At 41.9% G+C, this 20330-nt stretch overlaps 1 protein-coding gene across 3 annotated transcripts in view; it reads left to right on the forward strand.

The window, feature by feature from the left end:
• LOC126401516 (doublecortin domain-containing protein 2) overlaps positions 1 to 20330 on the forward strand; it is a 64778-nt gene that overhangs the window by 11034 nt on the left and 33414 nt on the right. Inside the window, exons 10-11 of one of the 3 annotated variants that reach the window (XM_050062845.1) lie at positions 2494 to 2563; positions 4617 to 4670. The exons of 1 other annotated variant lie outside the window; for it this stretch is intronic. In XM_050062845.1, coding sequence (XP_049918802.1) covers positions 2494 to 2563; positions 4617 to 4633 — 87 coding nt within the window. In that variant the 3' untranslated portion in view covers positions 4634 to 4670. The remainder of the gene's footprint in view (positions 1 to 2493; positions 2564 to 4616; positions 4671 to 20330) is intronic. One more of the 3 variants, XM_050062848.1, reaches the window with a different exon arrangement.

Here is a 20330-nt window from a genome sequence, read left to right on the forward strand (position 1 = left end):
GCTGTAGCCACAGATACTGCAGCATCAAGCTTAGGAAATACACAGAAGTGTGCATTTGTGATTAGACCAGAGCCTCATAACAGCATGTGGCTGCATTTGATGTCTGCCCTTTACTCTGGTGATTGTGTGCGTTCGCAGTGATGAAGTAGGCCTGAGCTGTGTATACAGATGTTTTTGCATGGATCCGTGGTTCCTAGAAATTACACTCATTTAAATACACTTATTTTTGCTCTAATAATCCTCGAGGGACGGCAATATGAAGCAGTGTAACTGTGATGAATGCGCACAATAGTTGGGTGATATTACTATTCCGAGCAATTTCATTCGGCTTTGAAATGAGAAGATATTGAGTCTTATTTAAGCAATCAATAACCTTGAACATTTTGTTTTAATGAAAACTATAATTTCAAGCAGTGGCAATTACACCATAGGGGAATGTTTTGGTGTGGTGATGGTTATGCTGCCGTATGCACTTTTGTAATAAAGATATTCTTATCGGGGTAATTATTGACTTCTTGGGGCCAGTTATGACCCCGGCTAAAGACCTCATCAATAGCTTAATTCATTGCTTATCACTTTTAGTCATACAGGAATGTTGCTGATTCAGATTGGCTATAGATTGCAGGGAGAGACTATTAGATAATGGAAAATAATAATAATGATCATAATAATACGAGCTCAGCTACTTTTTTGCAATGATCATCTCGCCAAGCAGTTTTTAGATTTGACACTTAACAAAGACTGACATAAGAAGAAGGTAGGTAGAATCGTGTCCTCACTAAATTCAAGGATGTAATCTCACCCTAAACTATGGAAAGTTGCAGCAGATTTTAAAGGAAAGCCTTGATCACAACACCTACTTTACCAACATTTCACTTTGCATAAGAATGAGACGGTTGTATATTCATACAAGTTGTCATCAGAACAGAATTAACGATGCTGCAGGTGAGACTTACCGAACTTAAAATATAACACCACTGATGCATGCTCTCCTATTTTCCCTCTGAGGCCAAACAGGCTGTCGCTGTCTCATTGTCAGCAACCTCATCATTTAAAGGGCTGTGAATAATAACGAGGGATAGCTGCACCGCTATGACTCATACTTTGAGCCGAGTTCGGACAGATTTCCTTCCACTCCGGCGCTCATACGTGCTCGCGAAATGCCCCGTGCACTCGCTATATGTGCATGTATATAGTAGATATTGATGACCAAATTCAATTACATGATTACATTTTCAGCCGAAGCTTTAAATGATTTATTGCATTGAATTTAAATAGTGAATACATTTACAGACAGCACACCGGTGAGGCAGTCGTGTGCGCGCGTGATATTGACCTGTGCGGTCCAGGCCAAATAAAGAATAACGAGATTCAGCATCTCTGCCAAGTGGAGATGTCCGCTGGGAGTGAAGGCAGGCTATCTCAGTGGAAGAGAGCGAAGGATGGCGGGCTGGAGCCTGATGCACATTTATCAAAGCTTTTCTTATAATCACTTGACTGACTTTTGTTGGGCTTTCTGAAGGTTGGGTTTTCCTTTAGAGTGCACTCTGTTAAGGAGTTGATTGATTTCATGAGGGGGGACTCTGTCTATGTTGTGGATGTCATACACTTTGAGGAAATGTGGACAAGGGTAGATTTGTGCTCACCGGTTCGGCATTGTGTTTACAACTATCATTTGTTTTGATTTAACAATATTGGCTGATTTATCAACCAGTGAGCTAGGCATTTTTTCTTAATTAATATTGTTAGAAATGCCAATACGACTAGGGATATTTGATCAATTGTCTTCCTCTTCTTAAGAATTTTGTGATAAAAAATCGAATCATTATTGAGCGCCGCATTGATCCATTCCTTTCCTTTTCCAATGCCAGTCCATTTCATTTGTCTTTCAGCTGTTTTTCCGTGCTCCTATTCCACGGAGCTTAGGTTAGCCGTTTCAAAGGCCTTATTCTCCCCATGCAAGGTCAACTATAATCAACTGGAGACAATGTCACCGCCTTGCATTTCCAGAGAGAGAGGCAGAGGAAGACGACTCCTCTGGGCTTTTAAGGACCCACTGCATTATACCATTCAATTACTGTTCATTAGACAGTGTACAGCCATTAATCAGACTGAGATGTTCTGCTAGTCCTCAGCGGGGACAATGAACTGGGGAAATTTATTCTGGTTTCCTGTCTGGGCCGCTGTTTAGTGGCAAGGAGAGAGATGACACTTTGGAATGCGCTGAAGCTTTCAGTACAGAGACATCCTAAACTGAGCCGCTACTCCAGTGTCTGTGTCTTCTTTCAAGCGAAGTTCTCTGCTTCATGCAGCCTTGTCTTTGAATTTTTAAGAAACAAGGGCTTTGTCAGAGATTTATTGCATATGTGGGAGAGTATTACGAATCTGATATATCACTAAAAGGAGAGATAGCTGACAGATTTACCGATTAGAGCTGCATATGCATTGAATATGACTAGATGATGATATGAGAAACTGATTTATGTTTTCCAGGAGGCTAAAGGCTGGGGTGTGTGTTCCAGGTTCCGCAGAATGCGATCACGGGTGTCCCAGTTTTTCAAGGGTAGGTTCATCAAAGCATAAAGCCTGGTAGTAGCTCACTGGCAGCAGTGGCGGCGGCCCCCACGTTCCCCTCCACGGCACCTAATGCACCCATAAAGAGACCACTAATACACTCTGCATTACCAGTTCCTCCCTCACATTGCATGTCACCGGATCCGCAACCACCTCTCAACATCTGGGAGAGCTTTACGCCATGCTTTATGGAGACCATCTGGTTGAGTGGGTTTTTTTGCCTCCCCAATCTCAGATGACTTATTCTAGTATTAAAGACACCTGCGCATCAAGGTGTGCCATGCTGAGAGCCTGGGATTATTCACTACGCTTTATATTTCCCATGTCGTTTGTAATTTGGAACCACTCAGACAGAATGAGAGGGATATGCACCTTGTTACTATGAAAATCCATTTTTTTCCCTCCCTGACTTCTTATTCGAAGTAGAATTGCATGGTCTGACTTTTATTTGATTGATCTAGAGAAGAACACATCTGACAAAATACAAAATAAGTGTTAGACACATTTGATTATGGTGGGGGGGGAGATAACATAGCGTTAAAACACAAACCAAAGCAATGATGTGAGCTCGACATTCTCTTTTGTTGGGGGAATATGCCTTTCAGCTGGATCGGGCAATTTCATTGTAATTGCCTACAAAACACAGGGTTTGGTAGTGAGGCATCCTCAATTGTTCCTTGTGAAAATTCCAAAGCTGGCTAAATGGAACGGGATGTGAATCCCTGCACGTGGTTATCACTGTCTGCCCTTCAATCTGAGGTTTGCCCTGTCAGTGTGACACCGGGAAAATGACTGCATCCTGCGCTAACAGCAGGCTCCCTACCTCTCTCACGTGTCATTCACGCTATCATAAAAGTACACAAATACATGTGCAGGCACATATGCGCAGAGTTACCTAACAGACAGCACTTCACAGCAAGTGTTTTTTTATACACATGTGCATGATTTTTATGTATGTACATGTATTCTCTTTCAATTATCCTTATATTGATAGTACTAGAGGTTGAGATGCAGCTTTATACAATCTAGCACTGGCTCTGATTTCCCTGCAGAATATCAATGGACACTGCGGGGGGCATTTGAAATAAATCATAGCACATTATTGCTTGCAGACTCCAGGCCCACATACTCGTTTTTCTGTCCCTATCACATTATATTGTTGTTGCTGTTTATGAATGGTTCTGCATCATTCATGCCTCACATTCCCTAGCTGTCACAGTGGATCTGCAGATGACACAGATGCAAAGCTGAACGGGAGACTCAGAGCCGTAGAGGAAGGGAAGTGGGATGTGAAAGGAAATGCAAGGGATCTCTAACAGAATCAAACCTGCCTGCCACCTGCTTTGCATCAAAATGTCAATATCTGGGCCAGTTTTTATCCTTGAAAGGAATTTGTCAGCTGAGTGAAAAAAGGAAGGCTTTTTTTTTTTTTTTTGAAAGTAAATCTACCATTAAAGTACTTCCCTTGCCCCCTTCATATACTTTACCAGGGGTATTCCATCTTGACTTCCACGCATAACAGCCAGAGATACCACCGGGTTCAGTTTGGCTGAGATTCTCCTTCAAAAGTTATTGGCACCATGTACAATGGCCTTGTAATTTACGAGAACTGTTAGGGCCTCTGACAGAAGTTGTAAAGCATCTTGACTGATTGGGTAGATATGAGATGTGTGCAGTCATGGCACATCGTCGCCTATACGTGCGCAAGACACGCAGAGAGTTGCATGGCTTGCTCTGTCACAGATAAATTACTCCGCACAGTCAAATTAAGTTGTTGTAAATCACCCTGCGGACCCGAGACTAGTCCTGAGTGACGACCTTTACGCCTATTTGACTTTAAGTCTTATTTATGTTAATCACATCTGTATTATACCGACAGTAAAATTGTGTCATATCCTAAAAGGTCATTGTTTTGCAGAGCAGCATACGACAGGGACAGAAAAACACACGGGGTTTGTTTGTTACTGAGTGTAAGAAGTGTTGAGAGGATGGTGTGACTCTCAGTGTTTACATTTTTTTTTTTTATCTTTTCTTTTTTGCAGGGAACATGAAACCTTAACATTCATTGCTTTGTTCTGCATGACATCTTTCTGAAGGTATGTTCTATTACAAATAATATAATAAAAGATCTCATTGATTTAAAGGTATACTATGCAGGATTTTTCTAAAAAAAACAAAAAAACAATGCATGAACTCATATGTGTTAGGGACGTTCCTGGCCACAGCGTGCAGCTGAGGTCGGGACTTTATAAAATCAGGGTGTCTGCAGGTCCTTAAAAAGTCTTAAAATGCATTACATTCAATGTTACAACAATAAGGCCTTAAAAGTCATTAAATAGTCCTAAATTTAAATTTGCGAGGTCTTAACTGCGACAAACATTTCAACTAATTTCATTTATACATCTTTTAATTTATTTTTATGAAAATGAGTGAAGCTTTTTTCATGTCAAAGTCCACATTTCTAATGTTACAAAACTTTAAAAGCTATAATACTATCACTTGCACTTATCTGTTGACAAAATGTCAATCAGCTTAACTCACTCTAATAACCATATTCCTACATAACACTTACCTCTGCAGACATAGGCTATGTACTACTACCCTGCAAGTAAAACATGATCTGTCCAAAAATTTGTCCTAAATTTGGTTAAAAGGTGTCTTGAAAGGGACTTAAAAGCATTGAATTGAATTGTCTGATAGCTGTAGACACCCTGAAAATGGTAGCGATCAGCAGGCTTCTCAGAGAAAGCTACAAAAATCACAGACACAACCTAAAAAATGGCAAAAATATAGCAAGTCGAAATGCCAAGTGAAGTGAATCTGCGGTTGCTTTTCACTTAACCTTTTGGTGGCGATACTGTTCACAAACAGTAACTGACAATCCCTGCATAGTGTACCTTTAAGTCTTAAAATTAAATAAATTCAATGTCACAGCAATAAGGTCCTAAAAGCCACTGAATAGTTTTAAATTTGAATTTCTGAGGTCTTAACTGCTATAAATATTTTATCAAATTTCATTGATACATCTTTTAATGTATTTTTATGAAAATGAGAGAAGCTATTTTTACGTAAAAGTCCACATTTCTAATGTTACAAACCTTTAAAATACTATAATACTGCCATTTTACCTCATACTTTCACTTACCTGTTGGCAAAATGTAGATTGACTTCACTAATTGGCTATGTACTGTTTACCTGCAATGCTTACCTGCAATGCTCAGATAAGTGAAACATATTTTGTCCAAAAATCTGTCCTGAATTTGGTTAAAAGGTGTCTTGAAAGGGTATTAAAAAGTATTGAATTCAACTGTCTGATACCTGTGTACCCATGAAGTGGTATCAGTCACATGCCAGACTGTAAGCAGCAGGCATCTCAGAGGAAGCTACGAAAATTGCACGCACAGCCTAAAAAAATTGCAAAAGTATAGCGAGTTGAAAATGAAGTGAAATGAATCTGGGGTTGCCTTTCACTTTTGCTTTTGTTGGCCACACTATTGACAAACAATAACCGGCAGTCCCTGCATAGTGTACCTTTAACTTGTGATCTTAAATGCATGACGCACAATGCAGAGTGTAGTAGGGCTCCATACAGAGCACAGCAGTGTTCAGGAACCATATGGGGATACAGCATGTGCCATGTTATTAGTATAACAACTTGTGAGCAGTACAGATGCTTGGTGTGGATATTAAGTGCTTCTGAAATCCCTCCACAAAGAGCTCTGTGGTATTTACAACACTAAAGTAATCACATGTTCTGTGGATGTTAGTCCTCTACAGTACGTCTTATGATACAGAATACATATTTATCCTCTGCTTCATTCACCCATCCTCGTGGAGCAAACAGTATCCTTGGGGATGGCTTCGCTGTGGGAGATTGAAAGCCTTTGTTAACTACAGTAAAGTTGGAGGAAAATGTATGCTTTTCTTCTCATTCATCATATACATGTCATGAAAGGGCCTTCAAAAGACAGCAGCTCCCAACAGCAATAAGTTTCTTCTTCTTTCTTTTTTCTTTTTTACATGTACATGTTGAGAAATAATAAGTTCTCAAAGAGCGTATGTTGAAAATCAGCCATTGTGATGTGAGAGAGGCGTCTGCGTGTGATCTCCGCTGCACTCGACACGACAGGCTCTGTGAAGTGCACCACTGCCCAGTTACACATTAGCTTTGATTGCCAGTTTGTTCTGCGCGTAGCCCGTATAGCTTTGAACTGCGTCTCAAGATGAAAGCCAACCTTGTCCACATAGTGTGTCCACTGTGGACTGCTGCTGTTGCTTATTTGCTTCAGGCACCATCAAGGGCTTCGGGACTTCATTTTTTTTCTATAGTTCTTTACCATGCTGGGATGAGCATTATGTATAATTTATCATACAATACATCCCGAGACAGCACCTCGTCCCGACTCCATTTTGATTTAATGCCTCTTCTTTCTTCCTGCATCTTGTGTTGACTGTGGTCAATGTATGATCCCACTAAGGTACGTCTTTGTTGTGTCCTGCAGATAGACTTTGATATTAGTGGTTCCCATGGTGAACGCATCACCACTCAGTGCTTATCTCCCTCTCTTTCTCTCCTCCTCCTCTTCCGAGCCGCAGAACACAGTGTCAGACTGCTAAAGACCAGACGTCCTCGTTCTCTTCCGTCTCCAGAAGCCAGCTGCTCATGTATAAGATGAAACAGTGTTATAAACCAAATAAAAATGTCTTGCCTCTTGACAGCCCCACCGTGAATATATGGCCTCTTATTTCAGTGAATATATTGCATAATTATGTATGGTTATGAATATTACATGGAGCCTCACACTGAGTGCATGGTAAGATGCCTAATTGCGGAGTTTAATTATTAAGAAGCAAAGGTCCTGAGCGGGTTTTGTGAGAAGCACTTTTGATAAATTATTTTTTGCAGTTTTCTGATGAATTATTTTGGGGGCTTGTGTCTAATCAGCAGGCATAGTGGACGGCGTAACTGCTCTTGAGAGAGACTTATCTTCCCATGGAGAGGAATTACTATGCTGATTAAATCCACTGAAATCAACTAATAACTTAATGATATTGGAGTGGATCAAAAGAATGAATCATTGCCTCTCATAGTGGCGGCTATGAAGAACACAAGGGCACAGTGATGGGTGGAATGAGGGCTGTTGCCGTTGACCTCGGGGCACAGCTTTAATATTTCTGTGTAACATGAGGGAGCGACGGAGAGCGTGTGTGATGGTATGTACTAAAGCAAACCAAAGCACCTCATATTAAACACAGTGTAGTTGCGCTTTACTTTACACTTCATATGAAGCACTTCAAGGAAAAAGTCCAGAGAGGCTGACTAAACAAGGAATAATAAACTAGATCTCCCTCAAGTACTGCCAAAGCCACTAGACACAGCTGCTTGTGTAACTACAGTACTATTGCTACTGCCACTTCTTCCTCTCCAGCATGTACCATAACTGAGGCGCCCACACATAAAAATATGCCTCCCTAGTTATGTATTCAGTTCAAGTGCACTTAGTATGCAGAAAAGTTTAAGGCTTGACCTCGGTTTTGCGTCGAAAGAAATTTGAAAATGAATAAAACAGGCCTCTCTGCGTGTTACTTCAAATATAGAACTTGCGCGTGTGATGTATTCTTCCATAAAAGCTAATGGCTGCAATGCAGACAATAAGAATCATTGACCCACTTAATCGCAGCTCTGTGTCACGCTGTGACAGTGCGAAAGTTAGCTCACCACAACTGTAGGATCAAACACAGGGTAATAGCTGGGCTCCCTCTTACAAAATGCATGTCGGTCTGGCACTTGTGAAACGCGGTCGGGCTGCCTTTTTTCACCAGCCGGCACAAATATGTGAATAATTGATTGATATCGATGTGAGGATCACCTTGGTGGATCCAGTAGTTGTTGTTTAGAAGTCTCCTGTGGAGGGCCGGAGACTGGCCATCTGTCAATAACACGTCGGTCGTCTCACATGGCGGCCTCTGACCGTCTCGAACGCTTCAGTAAGCAGCCGAGCAATTGTTCTCAACGTGGTGTCAAATCAGCTATTCTGCTCTGAGAGGAGGCTTGAAGCTAAAGTGGTTCAGGTCTGTTTCAGTCAGTCAAGTTAGAAATAATGGGCACATGCTAATTCCATTCCCTTGCTGCGATACGATTACAGTGATTATTAATGGCATTTACTCGATAGCACTCAAAATAATATGTGAGGCATGCTTTACACAGAGCACATTTCATTTTTAACTTTTATCCAGGTAAACTAATCACAAACACCTCTTTACAGCATGTGCAAGCTGCTTTTGTGCAGTTCAGGTTTGGTGCCTTGCTCAAGGGCATGTCCTGACTGCTATGGAAGTTTTAAAGGGCACTTTAGTTACAGCCTGAATAGGACAAAAGTGCGTATGAACTTTTGTATGTTGTGTAAGTGAAATGAAAATTGCCATGAAGGTCATTTTATACAGAGGTCTCCACATGCCTAGAGACTTGTATCGAGCCTCCTTGCGGGCGAAATGGACAGGTGGTGTTATAAAAAGACCTTTTTGCCACTGACATCATCCGTAGCCACCAGGAGGCCACTTTTTCCCCTTCTCTCCCTCTCTTTCTGTCTCTCTGTCTCTCTCTCTCTCTCTCTCCGTTCCAGGCTGGTAGCTGCCCACTGTCTGAAGCTAATGGCTGGAAGCACAGCTAAAAGCTCTCAGTGTGATAAGGTAATGTGGAGTCAGAGAGAGGGAGAGAGTGAGCGAGGAGGGCAGAAGAGTGCTATATCAGTGAGGCCATATATACTGATTATACAGTGATGAGGAAACAGTCTAAAAATAAAAACAAATGGAGAATGCGAGATGATATCACTGCACCCAGATTGCTGACTGCAGTGTTTGCAGTCATATCCAGATGGTTATGAAGCGGGGATGACGGTGGGAGCCGAGACATACTGCTGTCCTCTCGACTGACCTTGCTGATGTCATGCTTGAAAATAAAAGAGAGGAGCAATCTGTTTTTGCAAATACATAAGGGATTATGAACAAAAGTGTGAATATTAATGAAAACATTCTCATAAGGGTCCCACTTTTATCTGTAGTAGTTTGTAGAATTAAGCCTGAAATGTAGGGGTGGGGGAAAAATCGATACAGCTATATTTTGCATGGTAATTACACGGACGCCAATTATATAAATTATTTATATTGCAAATAGAAATTAAACTTTTGGTCGCCCTCTAGACTAATTAAATCAATTGTCTTTCAGTCCACTAGATACATTTTGCCACAGTAAAGATGATTAAAGTGAGATGAACAGACTGAAAACTTTTCCTAGGGACATGATTTGCAGTTGAACAAAGGTCATGAATTGCAATATTTAGCAACGTATGTTATGGTATTCTCATGGCCTGAATGGTGGATGACAGATCCATCATGCAGCACTTGGTGTCCGTAGCCAGGCCAGTGACTTTTACTTATGTCCAGGTGATATCGTTTCATCTCATTGAGAACTTATGCTGTCTTGGTGGTCTTGTACGTGGTTCGGACATTCCATGTTCCAAGGCGGATCTTGGATTTTGGCCCGAGTAGACCCTCTTTCACACTCCTTATTTCCTTTTGGCTTATATCAGGAGTGGTCATCCTGCCACCGTGTTGGTTGCTGGGGTCTACTAAGTGCTTGATGCCAATAGTTTGCTCATTGCAGTTTCTGTAACAATGTCTTTTTCATGGGGTGGCGTCGTTAGCGCCATGCCCAACCCCAAAGCCTGGAGGGCCAGTGTGCTGACTTTCGTCATACCAATCTGGTAAGGTTGAACCTACCAGGGGCAGCCTGAAGTATGTTATGGCAATACTCAGTATATTGCACAGTGTCTAAATCACAATAATATTGTATCATCAGTGTTCAACATAACATTTGAACACTGATGAACACTTAGGACAATAACTAAGGAGTCCGCTCCACATTAGCCTATCTGGTTGGCGAGCGTGCGCTGTAGCCTACCTCCTGCACGTTGGCCTGCGGTGGGATGTAAACACCGACCAGAATGAATGAAGCAAACTCACGGGGGGAGTAAAAAGGTTTGCAGTTGAAAAAGATTCCAGATCAGGAGAGCAGTGCTACTGGATCACTGTCACGTCATTACACTAGCCACTGTTAGTATAAAAACAGATACCTCCACCTTTAGTTTTGCCGGAGAGTTCTGTGTTACGATCCGCTCAAGATTTGGAAGCCTGTCAGCTGCAGCACAGAGTCCGGTATCAATCCACACAGCCACGTCTCCGTGAAGCACAAAACTGCAGGTGTAGAAAAGTATCCGTTTTTCACCATCAGTAGCTGAAGTTCATCCAGTTTACTGGCCAGCGAACGCANAGCAGTGCTACTGGATCACTGTTACGTCATTACACTAGCCACTGTTAGTATAAAAACAGATACCTCCACCTTTAGTTTTGAGTTCTGTGTTACGATCCGCTCAAGATTTGGAAGCCTGTCAGCTGCATTGCAGAGTCCGGTATCGATCCACACAGCCACGTCTCCGTGAAGCACAAAACTGCAGGTGTAGAAAAGTATCCGTTTTTCACCATCAGTAGCTGAAGTTCATCCAGTTTACTGGCCAGCGAACGCACACTGGAGAGAAATATACCTGCATGGCAGCGGTGTGCGGTGTCCGCGTTGGCGGAGACGCACAAGCGCACCGGCACGTTTACCCCTCCTCCGGTGTTTCATTGCATGAGCAAAGGTGAGGGCACCTTTGGCCAAAAAGCCCAATAAATCCACTGAAGGCTCGAGAAAAGTGGGATAAAAATCCGCTGGAGTTGTTCCCCTGACAAAAAAAGCCTTACAGTGTCACTGTGACCTGTCAGTCAACTTGCCCGACATACTTTTTGATTGGCCCCGGGCCATCGGTTATGTCGAACCCTGATCATGACTGAGCAAAAAACCCAGGCTCCAGACCATTCTGAATAGTCTGTTTCCACTTTGGCTACAAGATGACATCAAATCATGAAGGATTTCTTTACAAAGTCATCTGCTCCAGGCACGCTACTGCAAGTGTTTACAGTAGTAGCCTACACTGCTACATGTAGCTACATGCTTACATCAGGGAAATACATAATCTAGGTAAAAATGTTGTTATTATATCCCCGATTGTGGATCATGTTCTTGCTTAAACATGTCCGGTTGTGTTCTAAAGCTTTTATTTGTGATTTTTAAAGGAAGAAATTATCGCTATACACAGTCATTCACCGGCTGCCAGTACACTGCTACATGTAGCTACATGCTTATGTCAGGGAAACATGTCATCTTGGTTGATGAAGTTGTTAATTTTTTGCCAATTATGGATCATAATCCTGCTTGAACATGTCTGGTTGTGTTTTGAAGCTTTTATTTATTATTTTTAAAGGGAGAAATTGCCAATATACTTAGTCAAGTACACTGCTACATGTAGCTACATGCTTATGTAAGGGAAAAATGCAATCTTGGTAGATGATGTTGTTAATTATTCCCTGATTCAGGATCATATTCCTGCTGGAGCATGTCCAGTTGTTATTTTTTATGGTAGAAAGTGCCACTATACTCTGTTTCAGTCATTCCCAGGCTGTGATGACAATGCAGAAATGCTGAGATGTAGAAGACCCGGAAACACTGACCAATCAGAGCAGACTGGGCTTTTTCAGGAGGGGGCTTAAAGAGACAGGAGCTAAAAGGGAGAGTCTCAGACAGAAGGGAAAAAATACAGGTGTTCCACCACAGAAAGTACAAGGAAAATATTTTTTTAACCAGTAAATCTTGTATTTTGGAATTCTGCTACAACATGTTTACAAGTTTGAACATGAACATGAGCATAACAGGTCCCTTTAATGTCCACTCCAGGCTTTTGTATGCCTGCTAATATCACAGCATCGTGAGAGATAACACTTTCATATTGTGGTTATGTAATTTGTTCAGCCTTCACTGTCTGCAGATGGTGCCACCAGTCTAGATTACTGTTACATCAACTGCTCCCTTCTCTTTGCTCTCACCTTGTCTTCACTCATTTGCTCCTTTGCACCTCCCATCCGCCACCAACACTGTGCACACACACACGTATACAAGTTTTTTTCCCTGTTCCTTCCCAACTGCTTCCTTTCCTCTCCCCCTCTAACTCTCTCTGTCTCCCTCTCTTTCCCTCTCCACCCCCTTGTTTTCCTTTATCTGCTCCCAGACTGGCTTGTCCTTAGTAAGATGGATGTGTGCATTCCCAGGGCAGATGGCCCTGTTGTTACTCTGTGTACCCGGCTCACACTTTAACACCCGGCCTGCTTGTCTGGCCTGACGGGCCATTGCCTGGGGAAAGGAATCTACTTCTACACCGTGCAGCAAACATGTGTGTTGTGCAGCTAACCGCATGGGTGCTCGCACCTTTTTTTTTGTAAGGGAGTAGACTCCAGCAGACTGTGTGCCAAATACACAGATGGGTTCTTTCTTTAAGGATCACACATTTTGTTGTAGGCTTGTACGCTTCAATATACATACATTAATTTACATAGTGAGTCATTTATTTTGTTAACATTTACCCTGGAAACAGTGGACACATTGTGATATATTCCAGTGTATTTAAATTTAATGTAGCAGTTGTTGTTTTTTTAAAACAATAATAATAATTTCTTGCTAAGGGAACTTCAGCCTTGACAACCATATCTCAGTGTCAATACTGAGTTCAGGGTCTTGATCTTCTGAAGATTTTTAGACCAAATTAATTATATCAAACCAACGAGGTTTGGCCACTTTAAATTCCTCCCATAGTGTATGACGTCATACATCAGTGCACTGTCGAGATGGAGGGCAGGAAACTGGAAGCAAAGACTTTTAACACTGTACAAATGCCTATGATTTGCGCTCTTTACGCCTGTTCCAATTAAACAAATTGGGAAAACACAAGGGCCACTTTAAGTATGGAAAGGACTTAAAGGGAGAAGTTATATTTGAAAAAAGAAGTCTGTCGTGTCGAAATTTGTCGTGTTTTTAGCCACAACCCAGATGTTAAACAGCGTTTCACCAGACTTCTGGAAACAGTTCACTTAGTACGTAGAAAATAGTAGCTAAAGTTATCTAAAGTTACTTAGCAATGTTAAGTCCGGTCCAGACCAAAGATTCATGACGAGACCAAACTGTTTTAGAAGTTGCAGAGAAAAGTTGCAGCAGTGTGAGCTTGCCATCTGAGCTGGATTTAAGCTAGCTGATGGTGTCACCTGCAACTCCACTGGTCAAACCTCTTGCGGCTGGTTTTAACACATAAAGCTCATCGCCTGTTTCTACAGCCAATCTGCTTGTAGTGAAGTCCACTGGTCAAGTCAAAATGACTGCAGACGGTGTGTTCACTTGCTGTGGCAGGTGCTCCATCCCTGCAGAGCCCTCTGTTTCCATCCTCATGGTGTGTCGGTGCACTTCTGACCTATATTATTGTGGCATATTTATTATGAATACAGTCCATCTGATGCTCGTTTTGTTTTTGTCTTTCACCATTTCATAACTACTACAAATGCAGCTGAAGCCAGTATCTCACATCACTATTTTAAAAAACTGCAAATTATATTCAGCCACAAAATAAGTCTGAAAAGCTGGATATCAAAACAGGAGTACAGAGAGTTGTTGCATAGAGATGATACACCATCTCATCGAGCTGCATTGATGTGATCCGGCAGGTTTTTAGAACATTGCAGAACGGCGCAATGCAAGTAGATGCCTGTTTTAACTCGTCTCGTCCCGAATCTTTGGTCTGAACTGGGTTTTAGCTTGACAGCGGTGCATCCACGTACAGAGTTGGAATATAAAAGACAGTTATATTCACACATTTAACACATTTACTCATCAACATTTACTCAAAAACAAGATGGTAGTTGTTTCAGTCATGGAGCCAGACTAGACCAAACTAGACTCTTGTACACTTTCATCGGCTCGCCATGTAATGTTTGTATGTTAGCAGGTCTGAAGGACGAGGCAATTTGAGCAGAAGCTTCCAAATGTTTATCTTTCTTTACTAAGCAGAGACTCATATGAGATTTAGGCTTCCCTTGAATATTGTATGCGGTCTGTTGATATCTTTAATTCCCGTTTCCAACTGCCTTTTACTGCTCACGCTGAAACAACCACACTTAACCTACCATGGTAAAAAATAGTCCACTTAAAGTGGGAAGTAGCATCCCACATAATTAACCTGTTATTGTACATAGTTTCACATGTGGATTCAGTAGAGCACTTAAACTCTTAACAGATCTCTGCTGTTGTTTAGTCTGCTGTTAAGCTGACTGGACCGCTTTGTATGGACATCTTCCATACCAGTACATTAACATTAATTATCAGCACATCTGGGATGCTTCATGAACTAACAGATTAACTGTTTGAAACGTCCTGTTTAATACTTCCACACCACTTGCCTTTTTCAATTATAAGTATTGTAATTGTTTATCAACAAAGACTGCTGTTGTTGCTGCATGCATGTGCTGCATGTATTCAATCTTTTTTTTTTTTAACCTCCTACCAAATAACTGCCTCTGATTGGGCATCGTTTTGCATGACGGCAACCTGTGCCTTTTTGATGGATTCGTTCCATTTCATTGCCATGATAAACTTTTACAACAGCTATCATTTACCGGCAGCATGCATGGACCTCTTTAGGAGATCTGTGCTTGATTTCTACACAGTGATCTAAGGATGATAAATCACCGGGCACGCATAAATTATATCAGCGGAATCACATGCGGCATAGGCCTTTTGTGTGGACATATGTAAATCCAGCCAGGGATGTTCGGCTGTGCGAAATTGCAGTCTTTGTCTACCCTCTAACCATACAATTTCTTTCATTTCAATCTCAGCACGCAATTGGAATATTGTCCCTTAGCTGCTCCTATCATATGTAATGAATGTGCTGCCCCAAAGGTGAGAGCCATAATTGATTAAAAACCATAATGTTTTTCCATGCCTCAGTGTAGTCAGTGATAAGGATATCTGTGATGTGTGAGGTGTCCTGTATGTGTATGTGTGTGTGTCTGTTTGTGGGTCTGTGTGGACAGGACGGGACATCAAAGTCGTGTGCGCTGTGGCTCTGTTTCATCCTGGCTAATGAAGACGCTGTGAGTGTGCTTCTGGGTCACAGTGGGAACATGCACAGCGAGGTCACTTCAAAGGCAGGATAATGACGGATTAAGTCTAAATCATGGCGGCGCTTTAGTCGCTGTCTCACATCTAGCCTGTCGCTTTGCATTTTATTAACAAATCATCGCAATATGATCTGGTAAAAATGTGCCTGCCTTAATTTCCCTTGTCCATCTTACTCTGGGCAAATCCTCTACATCCAGATTAGTGGATCGTGGTGGGCAGAGTGGTGGGCCTTTTTATAAACCCTTGATGGCGATGAAATATTCTTTCATTAGTGTCCATATATCTGCTCATGTATTCATGTTTTAATGCAGTGCTCTCTCTGCAGTTCCTTATTGCTTTGTGTTGTGTCAGTGACAGTGATACAGCTTTTCATTTATGGTCGCCCTACAGCTTGCAAGCACGATATTCTATCCTTGGCTGGTTCTGTTCTGCATTTAAAATTAACCTGCACACCCACGGGCCTCAGCTCACAGTCGATGAACAGGTAAAGCAGAACTTTCTGTATCATAAAGCGAGGAGTCATAATGCGCCAACCCTTCGAACCGTACGTGAAGTAGAAATGGTTTAGAAGGGGGGGGCGCCACTCCAAGATTATAGAGCTCTTAACACTCTTATGTGTAAGAGGATGGCACATGAATATACTGTTTCACTGCCATTCATCTTGTTCAGTGCATAACCCTCACGATCTTTGACCTCAGACCTGCTGTGCCTGTGAAGTTACAGGTATGCAGGAAGCACTCAGGGAAGTCTAATTGCCGCTGGAGTGATTTATCCTCCCGTAGAGTCTCCAAGAGCACTCGAACGCTCAGATACTCTTGTCAACAACACCTTCCAGCAGTTATAATCACTGGGACCGAGCACAGGCTCACCGTCGAAAGGCTTGTTTGTGATGAAGAGGTGCAGTGTCAGGATATATTTGATCAATCTCAGCAGAAGTTCAGGTGAAATGGGTTCGGTGTTGTTCAAGGTTCGAGTGACAGACTGCGCAACACTCCTCCTGTCAGGCTGCTCCCATTTACTGTTCATACCTATGAAAAAATTCACTATAGTTTGTATATGATGCACTTTATTGTGAGCCAGCAGGCTGTAGTCATGTGACTTACTGTATGCGCTGCAGACTGTTGTCTGTGATATCACAGGAGCAAAGGAGGAAGTCAGGTCACGCAAGTATAAAGAACGACAAAGTCTGTAAAGGGAAGAAGGTTTGGGGTGATTGACAGGCCAAACAAACATAGAACTTTGACCCAAGAGACCGGGGTTCTTGTCCCGTGTGAAACCAGAAGTTAACAGTCGGTTTACATGCAGCTTGAGGAAATCGAATTATTGTCTTAGTCCAACTGAAACCTGACTTTTAAATGCATCTTAGTCCGACTGAAATTGGACTATCCGTAGCTTGACTAACACACCTAGATAATTCAATTGAAAATTGAGCTATTGCTGCATGTATCCACTTAGTACGACTTGAGTCGGACTCTGCGTTCTGCGCATGCACCACTTTTACTTTCGCAGGCTTTCACCCAGAAGAAGAAGGAGATGACGTAGCAGCAGTTCAGTACATAGCAGTGCAGTAACTCCCAGAAAAACAAACAAACAAACAAACACTATGGCAACCGAGAAGCAGAAGACGCACCTCTGGATGGACAGGGAAATTACATTCCTGCTCTTCCAATTTCATTCATCGTTAGCTTTCTCTTTGGGTCAACCGGAACTAGTTCAATACGCACTATATTAAAAAGGACACAGCGCCAACTATCAAGGCGGAGTCAGACGGACTTGGTCAGAAATTTGATTTTCTCTTCTGCATGTATACTCAGACAAGACGAGAAGTCCGACTTGACTGATTAGCCGAGCTATGAGCTGAGCTTGACTACTGCATGTAAATGTAGTGACTGAGTTATTTTAAGTCAAGTAAGAACGTATTGACATGTCACCCAACCATGATTTTTTTCCTAAACCCAACCTAGTGTAACTAAATTGAAATTATATCCTTATGTTTATGGAGAAGTTTCACCAAATCCTGATTAATATTGAAGAACCTTTGTTTTGTTTTCGTTCAAGGTGTATTTTGTAACCTTTTCAAACTTAAAAGTTAATACATGTACTTTCACTTTAAGAGATCACGGTTTTTGACGTCGGGCAGCACCACTCTCAGTCCGCGCTGCACTAGTTGAGAGGAGAGACATACAACCACCATACAGAAAACATTAAAGGAGCAACCAGTCCTCACATGTGGTCTGGGTCCTTCCTTCAGTCAGCACAGTTGTAGAACACAACGCAGATCACACAGAAGTTAATAAGTGTGCATCCAGCCAGATATGAGAATGACGCAGGACAGGCACTCCCGTCCTACACTGACTTACTCTGCTTGGTTAGGCCAATCTTACCTCTCTTACCTAAACCTAACCAACAAAGACAGCAAGTACTAGCCAATCAGAAGGGCAGTGGGGCAAGTCATACCTTTGCCATCCTAGAAACAAAATCTTTTAGCGAAGTGGTAGGGGTGCTAATTTGTAATTCAAATCTTAAGGAAGTTGTTCTGGAAAGTATTAAATATTCATGACTACTAGGCAACACCCAGAGTAAAAGTTTTTGGTATTTTTCATTTCGAGTTTAACACTTTAAAACTCAGTACAGATGAAGCTAATCTACATCATCAGGGCTGTGTGGGTGTAGTTTGCTTAGAGTGACTGCCAGCTGGCAACACAAGAAAACAATTACAATGAGATTTTGCTTCAAATATTGCTAAATCCTAACTGGTTTACAGAAGTATGCGACATCAAGATATCCCAACCAAGTTATATTTACTTCAAACTAGTTAGAAGCACAACAATAAAAACACAAATGCAGATAAGCAATTAGGAACCTGGGAAAAAGGATTTTCAGGGACTTTAAGTCATTTAACAAGCAAAATTTGAGGATCTGCAACTTTTCTATATCACTAAAAATTAAATATCTTTGTGTTTTGGACTGTTGGTTGGACAAAGACATCATTGCAGTGGGAATTTTTCACTGCTTTCACACGTTTTTATAGAGTAAACATAGGATACTGAAAATAATCATGCGTCACAGCCCTAATCCTGGCTACTCTGGATGTTAATGTACACATTCTTGCTAAGTTAATTCACCCGATACAGACACATAATCCAGCATACTGTACATACATTAATAAGATACACTGTATAAGTGTTGAAGTGAATACTTAGCAGAGGATTAGCAGAGCTGAAACTGGGTTGTCCAGCTTCTGTCCAGAGAGGGAATCAGCAGGGCCTCATTTGTTGGAGGCTCTGTGGCAGCTCCCACTTCACCTGGGCTCTCCCGTGTTTAATTGGCCTCATTATGTGATTAACTTAGCAAATTTACCCCTTACCCTCAAGGCACAGCTTTCAACACTGGCCGACCACAGACCCTCCCAAAGTCACTCCATCACTTGAAAACACAATGTCAGCGTTTAGGCTGGCCATCTCATTCCACTGGGAAGTTTTCATTTTCCAGCAGAGATGCCTGTTTGCCTATATTAACCTCGGCACCTTTGACTCAACGCACCGCTTTTAAACATGCAGTAATTCATTCTAGGATGATTAGCAATATATCATTGTTTCCTTAGAAATGCTCAGTATGCATATTATGTTGCTTATCACACTTTATATGCCTAGCATGATTTCTGCAAGCTCTGTAAATTGTTGTATTATGCATGGCCCGTGTTGGTGTTTGCATCCAGACCTTAGCCTCGCGCTTTCAAAAAGTGAGAGGTTTTATATATGAAACATAAATCTATTTTATTCCAGGGTACAACAAAAGTGCGTGTTGTAATGTGGCAGTCTGTTCGTCAGAATAGATGGATATAGGTGTCGCCATGGAGTGAGTGGAAAGAAACAGTAGATTGTCCAATCCAACACACAAAATCTAATATTTTGAAAGCTCCGGTTGTTTGTTTGAAGGTTTGTAGATATTGGTTTCGTTTTGTTGATGTCCTCGGAGGGTAGTATGGAAAATGAAAGGAAGATGAAAAACAAAGTCCATGATGTTAATCTATTCTGTCATCACTGAAATCTCACAGGTCCTCTGTGGGCTCACTGACAGTCGGATGAAATGGCCAGTAAAGTGCCAATTTTACCAGACCACTTGTTATTTGTCAGCAAAAGTCATGGGTTCGCTTCCTTGTTTAATAACCAGAGAAGGAGAAGGTGATGAAGGGGGGGGATGCGTGTGTCCGTGTGTGGGGGTAGAGGAGGGGAGGAGGGGGCAAGCAGGGTAGGGGAGAAGTTTACAAATGGGATCCATCATTTTTCATGCACAGGGGTGACATCCCTCCGTCAACCAATTTCGCTCCGATAGCCCAGTCCCTTGGTTCATTGATATCTGCATTAGGGACCTTTGTTAAAGGTCTCATCTAAATGCATTGAAAAACGCCTTGCTCCCTCTGTGTACCTCCTTCCTTTAAAACTGTGTGCGTGCATGCATGTTGCTTGCGCAAAGATTTGCCGACTTGGCTTTGTCTACATTAAGGTTAGTCTTTGTGGCAGAGCGACGTCTGAACCTGGAGAGGGGAAGAAAAAAAACAACAGCCGCTGAGAAAACCATCAACAAAGCCACAACAAAAGCCAGCTGCTCAGAGTGCTCTCATGAGTGTTTTCTCACTCTCTTGTCACTGAGTACATCT

The sequence above is a fragment of the Epinephelus moara genome, chromosome 14, assembly GCF_006386435.1.
Source record: "Epinephelus moara isolate mb chromosome 14, YSFRI_EMoa_1.0, whole genome shotgun sequence".
In the NCBI taxonomy this organism is placed as follows: domain Eukaryota; kingdom Metazoa; phylum Chordata; class Actinopteri; order Perciformes; family Serranidae; genus Epinephelus; species Epinephelus moara.